This window comes from Megalops cyprinoides, chromosome 24 (assembly GCF_013368585.1).
Source record: "Megalops cyprinoides isolate fMegCyp1 chromosome 24, fMegCyp1.pri, whole genome shotgun sequence".
Taxonomy (NCBI): Eukaryota; Metazoa; Chordata; class Actinopteri; order Elopiformes; family Megalopidae; genus Megalops; species Megalops cyprinoides.
Window position 1 is genome coordinate 281,218 of NC_050606.1, and position 21,283 is coordinate 302,500.

At 49.9% G+C, this 21,283-nt stretch overlaps 1 protein-coding gene across 1 annotated transcript in view; it reads right to left on the reverse strand.

The window, feature by feature from the left end:
- Window positions 1-12,272: 12,272 nt before the first annotated feature.
- Window positions 12,273-21,283, reverse strand: part of pnp5b (purine nucleoside phosphorylase 5b) — a 9,480-nt gene continuing 469 nt past the window's right edge. Inside the window, exons 2-6 of the mRNA XM_036518950.1 lie at window positions 19,224-19,393; window positions 18,533-18,636; window positions 18,235-18,410; window positions 17,958-18,148; window positions 12,273-13,590 (exon numbers count right to left, since the gene is read on the reverse strand). Of these exons, the coding sequence (XP_036374843.1) occupies window positions 13,373-13,590; window positions 17,958-18,148; window positions 18,235-18,410; window positions 18,533-18,636; window positions 19,224-19,393 (859 nt within the window). The 3' untranslated portion in view covers window positions 12,273-13,372. The remainder of the gene's footprint in view (window positions 13,591-17,957; window positions 18,149-18,234; window positions 18,411-18,532; window positions 18,637-19,223; window positions 19,394-21,283) is intronic.

Here is a 21,283-nt window from a genome sequence, read left to right on the forward strand (position 1 = left end):
AGGTTAGGCTAGTATCAGTGTCACACCAGACAGTATGAATCATTGCACAACATACACTACCGTGGTAGGAGCAAGCGGGAGTTTGAGGATATTGTGCTTTTTCTTTCCATATATACTTGAGGATATAATATGAATGTTCATAGATTAACGAAATGCAGTTTGAACCGACGGTGCCAGTGACTGTGTTAAAGAGCTCATTCTTCCACTGGGCAGCAGCGCAGGGACCTGAGCGTGAGAGACATACCCTTCAGCTGCCGGTTGGGACAAGGTTCTTCATGGGAATTGATCAGAACAGATCCAACTGTATAACAGCACAACATGTAAAACGGTAAACTTCGTAAGCCCAGAGCATTAGCTAATTGTAATTTAAATGTGATCAGTCGTACAAAATGCGCTTTTTGTTGTAGCCATTACATTGTTGCATTATTGTCATTTCGCAGACGCTCTCTGGCGTAGTTTACCGTTTTATCCATTCAACTGAGGAAAATGTGGGTTAAGCATCTTGCCCAGGGGTACAACAGCAGTGCCCCCGCGGGGAATCGAAGCAGTAAACCTTTGGTTACAAACCCTACTCCTTACCACTTTCGCAAGTTTCGCCTTATGACTGCAGTCTTAACCCGGCTGAGCTATGAAAACGAAGCCCACAGGAAATGTTCCTGCACGAAGCACACGGAAGTAAACTGTCTCACATGGGAAGAACTAACAGGACAACTGGGGCGGAATCACGTGAGCAGTGGGACCCGGTCGAGTGTGTCCAAACAAACCGCGAACACGGTGTGCGGCCGGTAACGTTGCACACACAGCATCGGAATATTCTGCAGAATAAAAACATCCAGCCCAGGAAACTGCAGTTACTGTCCAAATGCCACTTCAGTGTAAAGCCTGCATTCAGTTTTCAACAAACGTGTACGGCGTCGAGTCTCCAGATAATTGCAAAATAGTCACCGACGTACCGTTACCATGAATGCATTTCATATATAGTGATTTCACGGGGTAGTGTTTGTCTCTGATTGACTTCAAATATATGGAAATAAATCATTATTTCGTAAGACACATTTCGTTGGGTTTAAAATCTGACATTTAAATATATTAATTCAAACCTTTCTGGAGCGAATTACCACCTGCACCTCGATCACGCCTATAACTTGGATCACATAATGTTTCATAAGTAAATTATCATCACTCAAACTGTAAATTTACGTATTAAAGATGCCTTTGTTTAAAAGGGGTGTGTGACGTGTGCTACCCCGCGTTGATAGTCACGTGATACTGTCCCTGTTGTCCCTGTGTTTGGTACCGAGCAGAAGTCAGAGCAACGCTGGCCAGCCGCTGGCCGATCTCGCTGCTTACGTTACTGATGATCGTGCTTTCACACCCTAATCGCTTCAGACACACACATTTTGCGATCCGTTACTAACGACGTGCGTAATAAGTGGTGTAAATCGCGAGGTGAAATGTCTGGCTGTGTTACTTTTCAGACAGAATTGTCCACAATCATGGAGATTTTAGCCAGAACCGCGGTGGCTGAAATTAGCAAACTTGTGGATGAGAGCTGCGCGGCGCTGCGCTGCGAAATTTCGCGAAGACAAGCGGAGAACGAGGCGCTGCAGCGCGAGCTGCAGCTGCTGGAGCGCGAGCTGCGGACGGCGCGAGGAAGCGCGAGCGGAGGTGCGCGCGCGGTCTGTCTCTCGTGCTGTGGGGGGTCTGATGTGTTGGACCAGGCAGCTTTTGGGGAAATCTGCCATCTTTAAATTCCGACCATGCAGCTTTAAAAACATGGTGTAGTTTTTCCCCAAGTCAGTTAATGAATTCCATTGTGAAATGCATTCACGAGTGATATTCATTTTAAGTACCCACTTTGGGGGGGGGTTGTTCTCGCCTTGTAGAGAGAGAGTTTGGGCAGGAGTGGAGCTTTGGTGTGTGGAGAGATGGAGAGGCCACCGCTGTGGAAGAGGAGAGCACTCCTCTGCAGTCCGTCATGAGGGAGGAGGTCAGTTCACCTGTGCTGTTTGTCAGACTGTGTTTTAGAGCTGGAGGCCTCAGTTCTGGGCCATTGAGAGTGATCACCTCACTCCTCTGTTACAGTCTGCAGACACAGAGGAGAACACGCCTGAATCACTACTTATCAAGGAGGAGAGACTGGAAGACAACTTGTGGAGCAGGGACCCACAAAGGTCACTGCAGGTCAGAGCAGCAGGTAACTCAGTGGGAGCAGTGTGGTCACTCTGGAATTACCCAGAATGCACCATTATAACCATCACCAGGGGTAGAATTCTCCTGAAGCTGTTGAACTCAAAATTATACTAAAGAGGGACATGGATACAATGAGCTGTTAATTTAGTAGATTTACTTCTCTGTATCAACTAGTGATGGTGTGCTGTCTGTTCAGCTAACTTTAACTTGTGGGATATTAAATGCCAAATGCTGTCTGAAGTAATTCATACTGAAACTATATTGTATTTTTCTGAATGTAGTTCATATCTGCTCCACAGGAGCTGTACAGTGTGGTGCTGATGCAGGTGAGAGAGCCGTCTTCCAGGAGCAGCTCTGTGAGGAGCAATATAACACACAGCTCATACTGACACCTGCAGACGATCCAAAGGAACAGGTAACACAAACACCACATCCACAGGAGCTCAGTGGAAAGCACAGGTGTGGACACAGTGAGGAAGACCTCAGTGGACTGGAGTTTGTGGTGAAGGCGGAGCAAGAGGAAGAGCATGTAGCCCAGAGACTCAGTCAGACAGGATGTGAACACAGTGTAGGAAGACTGAACAATCTGGACTCTGAGTATGTAACGTACGAGAGAGACGGTCAGCTGTGGACTTCCTTCACACCAGGCAACAGTGACATAGAGACTGATGATCCAGTTTGTGATAATGCTACAGAGCAATACTCACAGAGTCTGCCGGTTCACACAGAGCTTCAGCATGCCCCTGCTGCAGATGCAGCTTCTGCTAACTCCATTTCCTCTTTTGCGATTCCGTATGTTCACATGTTTGACATGATACCTGTGAAAAAGGAAGCTGAGATGCAGGGCGCTACAGGCGAGTCCAGACCTGAGGGGGAGAGCAGAGAGCAGCTGAGCTCAGCGAGAGACAGTCAGACATTACAGGCCAGGCAGCAGCTGCACGGACCCTCAGCAAAACTAATGAGCGGGAGTGAGAGTGCAGCTGACACTGAGGACAGTTTCACCTTGGTGGAGAAGCTGAAGAACCAGTGGAGGACTGGCACAGAGGAGAATGTTTTTATTTGTACACCGTGCGGAAAGAGTTTCGGCCGGTTGTCCTACCTGAAAATACACCAGCGAAGTCACACCGGAGAAAGACCTTTCAGCTGCAGTCTGTGTGGAAAGGGATTCCACTGTTCCTCTCACCTGAAGATACACCATCGAACACACACAGGAGAGAGACCATACAGCTGTGCTACGTGTGGGAAAAGATTCACCCAGCAAAGCAGTCTTAAGACACACCAGAGCGTTCACACTGGAGAGAGACCATTCTGCTGCACACAGTGTGGAAAGACCTTCACTTTACTGCATCATTTGAAAAGACACAGAATTATTCACACTGGGGAGAGCTGAAAGCAAGCAGAAAACTGGTGGGAAAATGTTTGATTGCTGCATGCGATGAAAACCTTTACGAGCTGCTGTTTCTCACAGACTTCCTGGTGAAGCCCAACAAATTAACAGAGGACACAAACCAAAAATAAATATATGAATTATGTTGTGTCTTGCACATACCATACTCTGTCACAAACTGATCTTTGTCCCTTAAACTGATCGTATAGACGTGGTAATGTCTCCGCAGTGGATTTGGTTTTCCCCTCATTAAATTTACCAAAATGTGCCAGATAGCAGTTTGATCTCAGAACGGCCCTCTTGCCCACTGTGAAACAGTCCAGGCTCATTCAGTGCAGGCGTTTGGGAAAGCGCAGGACTCGGCTTTCTCCCTGTCTGAATACTCTCCATGTGTAAATGGTGTGCAGTTATTCTCTGGTGATTTACACTGTGCTGCGGTTGGCCAGAATGTCCAGGCTGTTTCCCTGCAGAATAAAATGGATTTCACATTCTGCACACGAGCTGTCTTTGTGTTCTGTGACTCGCTGCAGTAACACACTGAGCAGGAGGAGTGGCCTCACTGTGCCTCGCTGTGCCTCGCCGCAGTAACACTGAGCAGGAGGAGTGACCTCACTGTGCCTCGCTGTGCCTCGCTGTGCTTCGCTGTGCCTCACTGTGCTTCACTGTGCTTCACTGTGCTTCGCTGTGCTTCGCTGTGCTTCGCTGTGCTTCGCTGTGCCTCGCTGTGCCTCGCTGTGCCTCGCTGTGCCTCGCCGCAGTAACACTGAGCAGGAGGAGTGACCTCACTGTGCCTCGCTGTGCCTCGCTGTGCCTCGCTGTGCTTCACTGTGCTTCGCTGTGCCTCGCTGTGCCTCGCTGTGCCTCGCTGTGCCTCGCTGTGCCTCGCTGTGCCTCGCTGTCGTGCACCATCACCTGAAACCACCTGTACAGGTGACCTCTGCTACATACAGCAACATTCCATAACGTGTGAATGTGACACCATGTGTGTACATTTCACTGTGATATTTTCACGTGAGAAAGTGTAGAGTTTGATCTGCCCACAAGGGGGCAGTGCAGCTCCTCAGAGGGGGGTGTTAAAGGTGAGCAGGCGGGCAGCGGGTGCAGACAGTGGGAGTCAGAGCTACAGCTGCACAGAGCAGATTACTGTTCAACAGAGTGACTGCTTTAGCAGCACACAGGTCTCCCCTGTAACCAAAGCCAAGTGTCATAAACTATAATCAACATGACAGTGTAAGTGACTACCTCTTTCCACAGGCTGACCAACGTGGCTGTTGAGCTGGATTCGTAGTGTTTATTTTTTGCAACTCAAAATTCCTTTATTTGAGTAATATATTTGTAAAGGCCCTTTGTCTACACAGTATTGTGAATTTAAACACTATGTCACAACTAAATCATTTGCTTGCTTACAGAGGTCACCTGAATAAAAGACTCTGCCTCATTAGCAGTTTACTTCAGAGCTGGGTGTGATCAGTCTGGTTGGAACGTGTCTGTGTGGCTTGTTGCTACCACACCATGAGCCTGTGAGTCACTCCTGTGTCATTACCGCATGCTGTCCGGAGACGGAGGGCGCAGAGCTGCCCCAGGCACACGGTAACAGGAAACTCTGAAACCCTGCCGCTGAAAAGGAACGAGGTGTGGCCTTATAGGGGCAGAAACTGCAGCAGCTGACGTCATGGAAACAGCCTGTGCAAGGAGGGTGTGAAAGAGAAACAGAGAAACAGAGAGGAAGGAAGGAGGAAGGGAGGGGAGGGGGGCCTTGAGCTCAACAAAACATGACTCTGTGACCGGACTGTATGCACTGCGTTACACACAGCACACAAACTGCACTGACAGGTGTAGGGGGAAAGGGGGAGAGTGACTGCCACAGCCAGCCTGCTGCCGGACAGCGACGCTCACGCTGACCTAACCAATAAAACCCTCATTTCCAGTTCCATGCCTCACCCTCAACACTGTCACAGTGACGCTGTCTTCACCTGCACCTGGTCTCCTTACCGCTGTGACCGCTGATTTTCCAAACTGGCATCCAGCCAAGGTCACAGTGAGATTAGCCTGTACCAGCCTATCAAACAGCATGTTCCACAACACAGCTGTACACCACAACATCGTGCAGGTTCACTGCACAACCATCCAGCCCAGACAATACCGAGTTTATGAGATGCTGAAATGTGACAGGGACATTTCACATCCTGAAATAACAGTGTAGCTGTATAATCCATCACTGGTAAGAAAAGCAGAGAGATCTCTCTCTCTCTCACACTCTCACTCTCACTCCCTCTCCCTCTCTCACACTCTTCCTCCCTCTTGCTCTCACTCTCACTCTCCCCCTCTCTCTCTCTCACTCACTCACTCACTCACAGATAACAATCTCCTTTGGTAACAGCCTTCACTGGCTGCCAGTCTTAGGAACAGAGAGATCCAGTTACTGTGCCTCAGTTCCGCTGAGAGACATCCTGATCCGGAATGTGTAACAGCTCTCCCCGAGACACTGTTTTCCCCAGACCTACACGGTAGGGATGCTGCCTCTTAGGAGTGGCATGAAAAGCATGGTCTTACTCTGACCATCAGGAAACAGCACACTGGCTGGGTCAAACCAGCACGATTGGCCCCAGTGACGCAGATGTGCCACAGCTTGCACAAAAATTCAGAACTGTGACCTGTCACTAGGTGCTCCCCACAGTGGCTCCTCCACCACACCCTCCTGTTCTTCCCTCTCTCTGACAGCAGGCCTTTAACAGGCCCATACAGCAGAGTCTACTCCTTTCTGCTGTCAGCAGCAGCATCACCTGACTTTCCAGTCAATCACAGTGCTGAGGATGCAGAGGGTTAGGGTTAGCACATCACCTGTCTTTCCTTCAATCACAGTGCTGAGGATGCTGAGGATACAGAGGAGAGCCATGCACTCACACCTGATCCCCTACACTGATTCCTGCTAAGGAATCCTGCAGTCATGCCGAGTTGACATCCTTTTCTGTGAGCTTTAGGCTGTGTAACCTCACAGGCGTTAATAAGCCTGAACCAGACTTCGCTCACAGAGTAAAGCAGAGGAGCAGGCATGTCATCAGCTGACCACAGCGTGACCAGAGGCCAGTTCTGACAGCACCACCTCTCTGACTGTGATTCACCTGTGTGAATATTACAGACACACAATCTGAACCCTAGTCTGGAATGAGGAAGCCCAAAAACAGAAGAACTTTACAATGGCCCTGACCACCACCTGAGCTGTGGTCTTCCCTGAAGGGACAGCCTCTGGGGACCGAGATGATGCCCATATAACTGTCAGCAGATAGAGGTTCCTATTACTGCTTCTCAGCAAAGAACCAACTCAATCAATAGCTCTGCAGAAAGGCTCTTCAGAAGCAGGCATGGGTTGGAGAGAAGCTGCTTGTTCCTTTGGGTCAGGGCTTACCACTAAGCTGGCAGCCCAACACTACACCACACCGGGCCAAAAGTAGAGACAAGCTGATCATATCTCTGTAACCCAGAGATAAGCCGACCTGCCACTGAGCCAGCATGAACCGAGCTCAGGGTTTGTTTGTAAATTAACAGAATCACAATGTTCTACTCATCAGGAACTGGAACATCTGAAGGTCCCTGCACTGGTACAGTAGTGCCTGTCGTGGTCTGTTCCCGGGGGGGCGGGGGGGGGGGGGGGTAGATGAAGACGAAGACTGAGCTGGGTGGCACGAGTATCTCTTAAATTATTAACTGGACACTGAGCAGAATCCTCTCTGTGAGTCAAAAACACCAAAACTTCTGTAAGAAAAATCTCTTATTCCTCCAGAGCAGCGTTTCTCAAACTGTGCCGCAGCGCACTGGTGTGCCTTAAGAGCTGCCCACCTGTGCCAATCCGTATTCTGGTTTTTTTGGCGTTAATAATAATTTAAATGGTTGAAATTATAGGGTATTTAAATCACATTTCATGTCACAATTTCTAAACTTAACTGACTATTCTGATTTTAAAAAACTGCTAGGATATTACACTCATGCGCAACTAACAGCCAATCACACCTCGCACACAGCACAACATAGCTGCATTGAAAAGTGGCAGATATAGCCAGCATGACCAGTATAGCCGAAAGGCAGAGAAAGAAAATGAACAAATACTTAAAAAGGACGTTTGACCCTGAACCTGACCCATCCCTCTTATGTGGCGCTGAACAGAAAAAGAAAATTAAAGCGGTGAGCAACAGACACTACAGTGATCAATACTTCAGCTATGGATTCACATTCACAGGAGATTCCTCTGCTCCAATTCCATTGTGCCTCGTTTGCAGGGAAAAACTCCTGAACCAAGCTATGGTTCCCAGTAAACTTAAAAGACATCTCACAACAAAACACACATCACTTGCCAACAAGAACGTTCAATATTTCATTCATTTGAGAAGTCAAACTGACAAACAAGCACCTTTCATGATAAAAAGTGCTACAGTTTCTGAAAAAGCTTTACATTTACATTTATTCATTTAGCAGACGCTTTTATCCAAAGCAACTTACATTAGTTTTTTTTTTTTTTAACAATGTTACCCATTTATACAGCTGGATATTTACTGAGGCAATTGTGGGTTAAGTACCTTGCCCAAGGGTACAGCAGCAGTGTCCCAGCGAGGATCGAACCAGCAACCTTTCGGTTACGAGTCCTGCTCCTTAACCACTATGCTACACTGCCGCTTTAGAAGCTAGCTATCAAGTTGCAGATAGATATAAATCCAAGAAGTCTTACACAGTGGCCGAATCTTTAATCCTGCCTGTGTGCAAAGCTATTGTGAGTACAATGTTAGGTCCAGATGCTGCAAGAAAAATATCAAAATTCCCCTGTCAAACACAGACGCATTGAAGATATGTCGGCAGACTAGAGGGTGATGTGATAGGGAAAATTAAAGAGCTGCAGCTGGATGCAACAACGAATGCCAGCAGGCATGCACAACTACTTGCGAACGTGAGATATGTTGATGGGGAGAGCATTAAGGAGAATTAGTTTTTGTCAAATATTGCCAGAAAAAACAACAGGCGAAGAAGTGTTTTGAGTGACATCTGAGTATCTTGAGAAATGGGGACTAAATTGGAAAGATTGTGTAGGTGTGTGCACGGATGGGGCCGCAGCCATGGTGGGGAGAAAGAAGGGATTCATCAGCAGGGCCAGGGAGAAAAATCCTGATGTCCTGACAGCGCATTGCTTTTTGCATCACGAGGCCCTCATGGCCAAGACTTTACCAAAAGAGCTGTCTAACGTGCTGGACGATGTGGTGCACATTGTCAACTTCATTAAAGCAAGACCTTTGAAGAGCCGCCTGTTCGCCCTGTTATGCGAGGAGGTGGGCACACATCACCAGACACTGTTGCTACACACTGTTGCTACACGCTGTGGCTACAAAGAGAGGAATTGCAACACTTTCTGACCACGGAAAAGACACAGTGCACAACTGACTGCACAAAGACTACACACAGCTGACTGCTGACGGACAATGGTGTGCAAAACTGGCGTAAATGGCCGACGTTTTCCAACATCTGAATGAGTCAAATGTGCGCATGAAGGGTTGAAATGAAAACATCCTTACTGCACTAACAAGCTCCAAGGGTTCCGTTCCAAACTCGGTGGCGAGAGCATGTTGCAAAGGGGACAGTGGAAATGTTTCCCCTCGCTCACACAGGACACGCTATCAGTGGGCCTCCGACTGGTTTGTGTGAGGTCATCTCTCAACATTTAAAAAGTCTTGAAGAGAAATTTGCCTTCTATTTCTTGACCAAAAAGTTTGACTGGGTCCGTGATCCATTTAAAGAATCCACCACAACAAGAAGCTTATTGTTGCAAATGCAAGAACAGCTCATCAAAATGAGGGAGGATGGTAGTCTCAGCCTCTGAGGGCCGTGGATGAGGAGCTCCGCGTTTGCCTCTCAGTACCAGCCAGAATCCCTGCATTATGTGCAACCAAACAAGCCCATGTTTCACATTAAAAGTAAGTAGCCTACCAATAGGCCTATGCCCAATAAACAGCCATAAACCTGCTATTTTGTGACTTGTGTATGTTTAATGTCATGGTGGTGTGCTGTGAGATTTTTTCATAGTAAATAGTGTGCCGCGAGAGAAAAAAGTTTGGGAAACACTGCTCCAGAGTACGATTCTTCCTCTCTAAGGTCAATCCTGCAGAAACCACCTGGGCAACCCCACGTGACTGTGAATTCAACAGAGCAACCCCTTTTGAAGACTGGTTCTTTTACAGAAGAACCCAACAGCCAGACGTTTTATGCCCTTTCTTTTAACAAAAGGAACATACAAGCTTTGTTTTACCTCCTAAAACCTTTCCGCTTACAGACCTTTGTCACTAACATTAGAGGCAGATATAGCCTCCCCTGGAGAGCCCAGCATTTCAGAATGCCTTTGGCCTCAGACTTCATCTCTTGGGAGGCCCTCCACAAATCACCTTTGTACATAAGCAAAGACTGCAGCCAGTAACCCTGCAGACTAAGCAATAACACTTCGTGCTCATTTAGATCAGTAACAAAATCAGAAAGGCACCTTTAAAATTCCTCCACCACCTTCATTTCTCTTAATGTTTAAAAAGCCGTCTGCATTTCCTGCGAATCACACCACCTATCAAAGTGCTTTTCTTTCCCTCCGTGTTTGGCCCTCCTGTTTGCTGTAATTGCTAAACTTCTTCCAGTGTGCCTCAGGAACAAGCTGGTATGTTCTTAAAATGGCTGCTCACGTCATCCTATTTAAGAGTGTTCAGCAGGCAGTGCAGAATATGCCCACTGTGCTTTTGCCCTCAGCACACACTACAGCAGCAAAGTTCAGGCATCTTTAGGCCACTTCAAACCAGGCGCAACCTTTTCAAAGTGCATAAAATATTAATCATCTTCCCTGTCATCAAAAGGAGGAACCACTTTCTTCTGAATACTCACGTAAAAGCTGGTGGACGAGCTACGTGCGAAGAGTCAGCTCCATCTCCAAGCTCATTTTGCAATTCTTATTCACGCTCCAGTTTCAACTTCCAAACGGAGCTTCTCCACTTCCTTCTCCCTCTCTGTTGCTTTTTCCTCATTAAACTCTAATTCAATTTCTTAATCAACTCCGATTGCGAAAACATGATCACCAGATTTTGAATCTGCAGATAGAATTCTACAACCCTTGGATAAGAAACGTAGTTTCCTTTTTATCTAAGAACAGTTTATCTTCATTTCTAATAATCCGCGATCTCGGTCAAATTAGCTTCAGAACAACCATCGAATTTCCCACAAATTGGATTCACAGCAAAGTCGCTGAGTTCATAAGTAATTTCTCCGCTGCACAGCACACTTAAACAGGAAAACGGCCCCGTTAACGCAACACACGGCAAACGCAGCCAAAAGGAACACCAAGTTTCAGGGCAGCTAGGAGGGTATTATTCGCCAAACATATTGGTGAAACATGAGGTACTGACATATTCTTTCGCAGACAGGAGCGGTAATCGGCTGGCTTACGTCGGTTATTGGGTATGATATTGGTATCGGTGTTAAGAGCGCAAGATGTTGGGTTCGGGAACAAATGCCAGGTGCGGAAGACACACCGCAGAGCCCGGGGGAAGTGTGCTGGCGATCGGTGGGGTAGGGAAGGAAAGAAAGCGATTGCATCAGCCGGCCTGTAATGGGCTGTCTGACAGGGACGCTCATGCTCACCAAACCAACAAGTGCCACCGTCTCCATACACGATCTAAACAAACAGCGGGCACCTCAGAGAGGGTACTACTCACTGCGTACCGCCACGGCAGTTTAAATCATATCAGCTGAACATTTCCTCACCTCACCCTGACGTCACGTCACACGCACTGCAATACACACACGCACACATGCGTGCAATCCGTTTAGCTACGTCCTTTAAATACGCATTGAAACACAAAGAATTCAGTTATAGGATATCTCGGCTGACACGCCGAGTCCTTCTGCGTTGTTTGAAACAGTCAGACCATTGGGGGTGATAGTTTTCCCTTTCAAAGTGAAATACATGGTATTTTTTAATTTAAATAAATAAAAATGTCCGCAGCTATCCAGTGATATCATTTTATAAAAATGATGATACACTTAACTAGCCCATGCTGGTAGCTGTGTTTGTCAAGGAAGAATACACTTTTAGTAAGAATACACTTCTTTACAGATTGTTTGCTGTCTACTTTCATATTCCTCTGGTGTGAAAAAAGGTACGACTGTTACCATTGACTGAAATAATGATCTTAAGGTAAGCCCAGGCAGTGTGTATCTATGCAGTTCTAGGCAGTGTGTATCTATGCAGTTCTAGGCAGTGTGTTACACTATGTTCTGCAGTTAGCTGTTGAAATGTTACGTTGTACAAAACTGAGTATTCTTACACTCTTGCTGTTAGATGAAGGCCACAAACTCGTATAATGCAAATAGCTTTGATATTCATTTACTAGTCTATAGGAATGACATTCTAATAATTGCATTTACGAAGCACCTTTTAATGATCTCAGAGTGCTTTGTGGTGAAGGGGAATGGCTCACACGTCATTCTGGATGAGTCACAGCGGCCATTTCGTACCAAACACACAGCACACATCCACAGAGAGGGACAGGAAGTGGTTTATTTAGCCAGTAAACTGGAGGAGTTGTTTATTTACGGGCTGATTGATAAAGTTGCACTGAATTCAAGTGTCTCATTAATGTCACAAACAATCCATTGAAACACACCTCTGCACATCAGGTTTGGAAAAGAAACTTTTATTGCTGGTGGAGAGGACAGAATCATCACAATATTAAATTTGGCCCCTCAGTTTGATCACAGAATATCGGCGACCAAAAACTGCTGATTAAACTTAGCAAATGAACTCTTCAAAATACCAACTTCTGAAAACAAAAATCCACATTTTCAGTTTTGTGCCACACTCAGCACAGGTCCTTATCTTTCAGTGCTGGTCATTACTTTTTGCTGGTTGTTGAAATAAAAATATTTCTATATCTGAAGCAAGAATAAAATGCTCAGGTGTGTTCAAAACAAACAGCAGTACACAGAAATAGCCATAAACCTCACTGAGCGACACCATCTCTCAGACTACAAATGAGTACTCTTACAAATATCTACAAATACTTTCTCAAACGCATCATTTACAAATAAGGACTCAAACATTTAGTCATAAATAACTAACATTTTTACTTTTAAATAGATTTAAATTAACCCCAGTGATGCATGAGGCCCCAGTTAATGTGCAACATTTTCTCAACATTGCAGTAACATTGGAGGAGTGCGGCTCCTCCCTCCATCCGGAAAGCCACTCCTATTGGCCCATCCACCTGCTAGCCTTTTTCTCTCTTTAGTATAGGAATGGATTGCACTGATTTTATTGTATCGAAAACAAAGAATAAATAAACACAATAAAGTTAATATATAACAATAATAATAAAAATAACATTAAGAGCCTAAAATTGTGTGCTGTAAAGCTACAACCTTTACACAGTATTAGTTCACTTAGAGACATGTACATTTGATCTGGTTCCGCATCAGAGGGTGTTTCTCCGGATTCCTGTGGTCGCTTTTCATCAGGAATGTTTTGGTCATAAGAGAATGATGGAGCAGACGTAAAACTCCAACCTCAGACCTCGAGGCTGCTCTGATCTGGGGTCAGTTGGGTGCGTTTGTATTGATGTGGGGTCAGCCATTCATATAAGTGGAGAGACACAGATATAGTGGCTGTATTGATCTGGGGTCTGTCTGGGTCGCTGTACTGATCTGAGATTGAGCTGGGAAAGTAAGATGTGCTGATTTGGGCTGAGATGTGGGGTGAGTCTGGCGGCCGTGCGGTGGGAGTCAGGCGTAGTTGTTGTTGTGCTCGATGCGGGTCACCATGGTGGACACCAGCCGCTCCAGCTGCTCGGCTCGCTGCTTCCCCGTCTGCAGCACCTCCTCGTGATTGGCCTTCTCCTCGCTGTCGTAGTCCATCACCGCCTGATTGGTGATCAGAGACAGAGCGAAGACGCGCATCCCACAGTGCCGAGCCACGATCACCTCGTGCACAGTGCTCATCCCTGCGAGAGAGAGACGGAGACAGTCACGCACCGCACACAAAGCACAGCGGGAGAGAGAGCAGTCACGCACCGCACACAAAACGCAGCGCAGAGAGAGAGCAGTCACGCACCGCACACAAAACGCAGCGCAGAGAGAGAGCAGTCACGCACCGCACACAAAACGCAGCGCAGAGAGAGAGCAGTCACGCACCGCACACAAAACGCAGCGCAGAGAGAGCAGTCACGCACCGCAGCGCAGAGAGAGAGCAGTCACGCACCGCACACAAAACGCAGCGGGAGAGAGCAGTCACGCACCGCACACAAAACGCAGCGGGAGAGAGCAGTCACGCACCGCACACAAAACGCAGCGGAGAGCAGTCACGCACCGCACACAAAATGCAGCGGGAGAGAGCAGTCACGCACCGCACACAAAGCACAGCGGAGAGAGAGAGCAGTCACGCGCCGCACACAAAACACAGCGGAGAGAGAGAGCAGTCACGCACCGCACACAAAGCACAGCGGAGAGAGAGAGCAGTCACGCGCCGCACACAAAACACAGCGCAGAGAGAGAGCAGTCACGCACCGCACACAAAACACAGCGCAGAGAGAGAGCAGTCACGCACCACACACAAAACGCAGCAGAGAGAGAGAGCAGTCACGCACCGCACACAAAACGCAGCGGAGAGAGAGAGCAGTCACGCACCGCACACAAAACGCAGCGCAGAGAGAGAGCAGTCACGCACCGCACACAAAACGCAGCGGAGAGAGAGAGCAGTCACGCACCGCACACAAAACACAGCGCAGAGAGAGAGCAGTCACGCACCGCACACAAAACGCAGCGGGAGAGAGAGCAGTCACGCACCGCACACAAAACGCAGCGGGAGAGAGAGCAGTCACGCACCGCACACAAAGCACAGTGCAGAGAGAGCAGTCACGCACCGCACACAAAACGCAGCAGAGAGAGAGAGCAGTCACGCACCGCACACAAAACGCAGCGGAGAGAGAGAGCAGTCACGCACCGCACACAAAACGCAGCGGAGAGAGAGAGCAGTCACGCACCGCACACAAAACGCAGCGGAGAGAGAGAGCAGTCACGCACCGCACACAAAACGCAGCGGAGAGAGAGAGCAGTCACGCACCGCACACAAAACGCAGCGGGAGAGAGCAGTCACGCACCGCACACAAAACGCAGCGGAGAGAGAGAGCAGTCACGCACCGCACACAAAGCACAGTGCAGAGAGAGCAGTCACGCACCGCACACAAAACGCAGCGGAGAGCAGTCACGCACCGCACACAAAACGCAGCGGAGAGAGAGAGCAGTCACGCACCGCACACAAAACACAGCGGGAGAGAGCAGTCACGCACCACACACAAAACACAGCGGAGAGAGAGAGCAGTCACGCACCGCACACAAAACGCAGCGGAGAGAGAGAGCAGTCACGCACCGCACACAAAACACAGCGGGAGAGAGCAGTCACGCACCGCACACAAAACGCAGCGGAGAGAGAGAGCAGTCACGCACCGCACACAAAACACAGCGGGAGAGAGCAGTCACGCACCGCACACAAAACACAGCACAGAGAGAGAGCAGTCACGCACCGCACACAAAACGCAGCGGAGAGAGAGAGCAGTCACGCACCGCACACAAAACGCAGCGGAGAGAGAGAGCAGTCACGCACCGCACACAAAACGCAGCGGGAGAGAGCAGTCACGCACCGCACACAAAACGCAGCGGAGAGAGAGAGCAGTCACGCACCGCACACAAAGCACAGTGCAGAGAGAGCAGTCACGCACCGCACACAAAACGCAGCGGAGAGAGAGAGCAGTCACGCACCGCACACAAAACACAGCGGAGAGAGAGAGCAGTCACGCACCGCACACAAAACGCAGCGGGAGAGAGCAGTCACGCACCGCACACAAAACGCAGCGGAGAGAGAGAGCAGTCACGCACCGCACACAAAACACAGCGGGAGAGAGCAGTCACGCACCGCACACAAAACGCAGCGGGAGAGAGAGCAGTCACGCACCGCACACAAAACACAGCACAGAGAGAGAGCAGTCACGCACCGCACACAAAACGCAGCGGAGAGAGAGAGCAGTCACGCACCGCACACAAAAACGCAGCGGAGAGAGAGAGCAGTCACGCACCGCACACAAAACGCAGCGGGAGAGAGCAGTCACGCACCGCACACAAAACGCAGCGGAGAGAGAGAGCAGTCACGCACCGCACACAAAACACAGCACAGAGAGAGAGCAGTCACGCACCGCACACAAAACGCAGCGGAGAGAGAGAGCAGTCACGCACCGCACACAAAACACAGCACAGAGAGAGAGCAGTCACGCACCGCACACAAAACACAGCACAGAGAGAGAGCAGTCACGCACCGCACACAAAACGCAGCGGAGAGAGAGAGCAGTCACGCACCGCACACAAAACGCAGCGGAGAGAGAGAGCAGTCACGCACCGCACACAAAACGCAGCGGGAGAGAGCAGTCACGCACCGCACACAAAACGCAGCGGAGAGAGAGAGCAGTCACGCACCGCACACAAAGCACAGTGCAGAGAGAGCAGTCACGCACCGCACACAAAACGCAGCGGGAGAGAGCAGTCACGCACCGCACACAAAGCACAGCGGAGAGAGAGAGCAGTCACGCACCGCACACAAAACGCAGCGGGAGAGAGCAGTCACGCACCGCACACAAAACGCAGCGGAGAGAGAGAGCAGTCACGCACCTCACACAAAACGCAGCGGGAGAGAGCAGTCACGCACCACACACAAAGCACAGCGCAGAGAGAGAGCAGTCACGCGCCTCACACAAAACGCAGCGCAGAGAGAGCAGTCACGCACCGCACACAAAACGCAGTGCAGAGAGAGCAGTCACGCACCGCACACAAAACACAGCGGAGAGAGAGAGCAGTCACGCACCGCACACAAAACGCAGCGGAGAGAGAGCAGTCACGCGCCTCACACAAAACGCAGCGGGAGAGAGCAGTCACGCACCGCACACAAAACGCAGCGGAGAGAGAGAGCAGTCACGCACCGCACACAAAGCACAGCGGAGAGCAGTCACGCACCGCACACAAAACGCAGCACAGAGAGAGCAGTCACGCACCGCACACAAAACGCAGCACAGAGAGAGCAGTCACGCACCGCACACAAAATGCAGCGGAGAGAGAGAGCAGTCACGCACCGCACACAAAACGCAGCGGGAGAGAGCAGTCACGCACCGCACACAAAACGCAGCGGAGAGAGAGAGCAGTCACGCACCGCACACAAAACGCAGCGGAGAGAGAGAGCAGTCACGCACCGCACACAAAACGCAGCGGAGAGAGAGAGCAGTCACGCACCGCACACAAAACAGCGCAGAGAGAGAGCAGTCACGCACCGCACACAAAGCACAGCGGAGAGAGAGAGCAGTCACGCACCGCACACAAAACGCAGCGGGAGAGAGCAGTCACGCACCGCACACAAAACGCAGCGGAGAGAGAGAGCAGTCACGCACCGCACACAAAACGCAGCGGAGAGAGAGAGCAGTCACGCACCGCACACAAAACGCAGCGGAGAGAGAGAGCAGTCACGCACCGCACACAAAACACAGCGGAGAGAGAGAGCAGTCACGCACCGCACACAAAACAGCGCAGAGAGAGCAGTCACGCACCGCACACAAAACGCAGCGCAGAGAGAGAGCAGTCACGCACCGCACACAAAACGCAGCGGAGAGAGAGAGCAGTCACGCACCGCACACAAAACGCAGCGCAGAGAGAGCAGTCACGCACCGCACACAAAACACAGCGCAGAGAGAGAGCAGTCACGCACCGCACACAAAACGCAGCGGAGAGAGAGAGCAGTCACGCACCGCACACAAAACGCAGCGGAGAGAGAGAGCAGTCACGCGCCTCACACAAAACGCAGCGGAGAGAGAGCAGTCACGCACCGCACACAAAACGCAGCGGAGAGAGAGAGCAGTCACGCGCCTCACACAAAACGCAGCGGAGAGAGAGCAGTCACGCACCGCACACAAAACGCAGCGGGAGAGAGCAGTCACGCACCGCACACAAAACGCAGCGCAGAGAGAGAGCAGTCACGCGCCTCACACAAAACGCAGCGCAGAGAGAGAGCAGTCACGCACCGCACACAAAACACAGCGGGAGAGAGCAGTCACGCACCGCACACAAAACGCAGCGGAGAGCAGTCACGCACCGCACACAAAGCACAGTGCAGAGAGAGAGCAGTCACGCACCGCACACAAAACGCAGATGAAGATCACAGGTTTTGCATTCAGGCATTGTCAGAGCAGAATCTGGACTTATTTCTCTCCATGTGCTGTAATGATGTTTCAGTTATGTTTTGGTGCCGTTTTGTGCTGTAACAGGTTGGCAGACTCACCGACAGCATCGGCGCCCAGCTTGTGGAGCATGCGGCACTCTGCGATGGTTTCGAAGGACGGCCCTCCCAGCACGCAGTACACGCCCTCTCGCAGGAAGTCCCCGTATCCAAGCTCCGCCCCCACATCCTGTGCCAGCTGCTGCAGCTCGCGGTCATACGCGTCTGACATGCAGGGGAAGCGCACCCCAAACCTGCAAGAGGGACACCGTCACACAAGCGTTACATCCCGTCTGTGACACAAACTATTACACCCTGCCTGTTACAGAGACACACCCACCTCTCGTCGTTGGGTCCTGCCAGCGGGTTGTTCCCAGCAAAGCCTGGCATATTGAGGTGGTCCTTTATGATCATGATGTCTCCCACCTTGTAGTCCTGGTTCAGGCCTCCTGCAGCGTTGGTGAGAATCACTGTCTCAACTCCCAGCAGCTTGAAGATCCGCATAGGGAAGGTGATCTACACACAAACAGCAAAGCAAACTCTGAACACGCTGCAGCACAGTAACCAAAGAGGCCTGAACTCCTTCACTGCACAGACACGCAGCAGGAATAAATGCGCCCTGACAGCTCCACACTTACCTTCTGGACGGGATATCCTTCATACAGGTGAAACCTTCCCTGCATGCAGATGCAGGGTTTTCCCTTCAGAGTGCCAAACACCAGCCGTCCTGCATGGCCGTGCACTGCAACACAGAACCACCAATCAGCACACAGCAAACAAACACGCCTCACACAGGGGAGCCAATCAGAATCATCTCACACTGAACCCTGGAGACCATGGAACAGAAGCAAAAGTTCACACAGAAGAACAGAGATTCCCAGAGGGACCGAGAGGGGGAGAGACAGGGAGGGAGAGAGACAGGGAGGGAGAGAGACAGGGAGGGAGAGAGACAGGGAGGGAGAGAGAGAGAGACAAAGAGAGAGAGACAAAGAGAGAGAGACAAAGAGAGAGAGACAAAGAGAGAGACAGAGAGGGAGAGACAGAGAGGGAGAGACAGAGAGGGAGAGACAGAGAGGGAGAGACAGAGAGGGGGACAGGGAGAGAGAGACAGGGAGAGAGAGACAGGGAGGGAGAGACAGGGAGGGAGAGACAGGGAGAGAGAGACAGGGAGAGAGAGACAGGGAGGGAGAGACAGGGAGGGAGAGACAGGGAGGGAGAGACAGGGAGGGAGAGACAGGGAGGGAGAGACAGGGAGGGAGAGAGAGACAGGGAGGGGGAGAGACAGGGAGAGAGAGACAGGGAGAGAGAGACAGGGAGAGAGAGACTCACCGGTGCTCTGAGGGAAGTTGGGGATGTCTCGGTAGTTGAAGGCCACTTGATCCTTGAGCATTTCAGCCAGGCCTCCCAGCCCCGACCCGCACACTATCCCCACCAGGGGGCGCACTGCTGTCTGCGCCAGCAACCAATCGGCTGTGGCTCTGCACTCCTCATAGGTGTACCTGAGACAGACAGGAGATTAGAACAGTGTGTGTGAGAAAGCGAGTGTGTGAAGGTGTGTCGGTCTGTGTCAGACACAGTGTGTACAGTCCCCTATGGTTCCTCTCTGAAAAAACTACATTCTTACATAATAACAGGCCACCTGAGACACCAGCTGGGCTTCCCTGTGAGTTCTCCTCACCAACACACATTTTCTCTCTCTCTCACTCTCACACACACAGGCTACTCCTACCTCTCTGACCCCAGTCTTTGATTGCCGCTAAATGGTGTTTAGCGCAATAAGACAATTGCAGAAGTGTCTGACTTTATTATGGTCTAACGAGGTTTAAGAGGAGAAGGTAGGACATTCCAGCTCAGTCACTTGACTTTCTCCCAGAGACAGGTCAGAATAAGGCCAAGTCTCTCTCCCTACCTCTATCCCCCACACCCACACACACGCGCGCGTGCGCACACACACTCAGAGGAGGAGGGATGGAGAGAGTTACAGACGCAGTCTCTTAACGCTCTTCATTAGCCTGTTGGTTTAGCAGCTGGAGTCCAGCAGCACAGGCAGCGCATTGATGGGGGAGATGAGCGTTTCCTCAGCCAACCCCTGCTTCCACTCAGCTGAAGCGCAGCAGGAATGTAGCGTTCCGTAACGCATGCCATTCCGGACAGGCTTGTAAAAGACGCTCCCTTCCCTCTCCGGGGGAACATTGTAATTTACGTTACATAATCTGTGTGTTTAGCACACAAACCTACGCAGCCACGTTACACAGTTGTACAGGAGACTGGGGCAGAAGAGGCGAGAGGCTGGCTCTGCAGGCAGGACAGCATCGCCTGCATGTCATCAACAAAGACTACAATAGTACAGTATCTATTATATAACCATTTACGTTGCTGGTGAAAAACGCACAACTTTGTGCAGTTCGTCCAAAAGTCAAATACAAATACCAAGCGCGTTCTCGGGAAGGCTTGTTACGTAAAGAACCTACTCAAAGTCTTCTAGGTGAAGATTGCTTTCTACCAGCTGGGCTACAAGGATGGATGTGTATTTCTATTTCACTTATTTTCGGGAAAAACGTCATTTTTTAACATTTAAAATTGTTATTTGGCTGTAGCCTCGTAGCTGAGTCTTGTGTTTTGGGGGAAGTTACCCGTTATCTCGATTGACTTTATTCAAGTAAAAGAAAGTAAAAAGACCTCTGTACATGGAATACTCGTGAAACGTCAATGTCTGTAGCACTTCTGGGACCGCAGCAGCTGAGCGCGGTGTGGAGGAATGTTCCAGGTTACTGCTGAGGGCATTGTTGGCCGTCTCCGCCGACCCACACCCCGCACTACGTGACCGCTTTCCCGTCACAGCAAATGATGGCGCCTGCGGTTCGCTTTTTCTCTTCCACTTCGTCACTCTTTCCCTCCAGTTACCGCTTCCGTTCTCAAGCTATACGTGTGTTGGACGCGTGTATTATTATTATCCATTCTTCATTGTAAAACATATTGTAAACATTGTAACTATAAATATTATACACACTATAAACTGTAAGAGTTTATTTCGTTATCTGTGCTTGTTTGCGAAGGTAGACGTTCCCACGTGTCAGAGATCACAGCGTGGAGGCGAATTCTCAGCATCTTACAGACGCGGCGCTCCTTTCCGCTCCGAACGGCCAAAACATTCATCAGGAAGGCTAGTCTGTCCTTTCAGCCCTTCTCTACCCAACAGAATCTGGGAGATTTCAGTAACTATACTCCAGTATAGTCCAAAAAAGTCGCAAATGTAAACCCAAGAGCAAGGTCTCTCCCCCCCCCCCCCCGCCGGCGGAAATGCGGGACTGCGCGTAAGAGCCCGAAAACGATGCCACAATTCTGCTTTTACACAAACAATTTAACGATGTATCAGTGCTGATGATGTT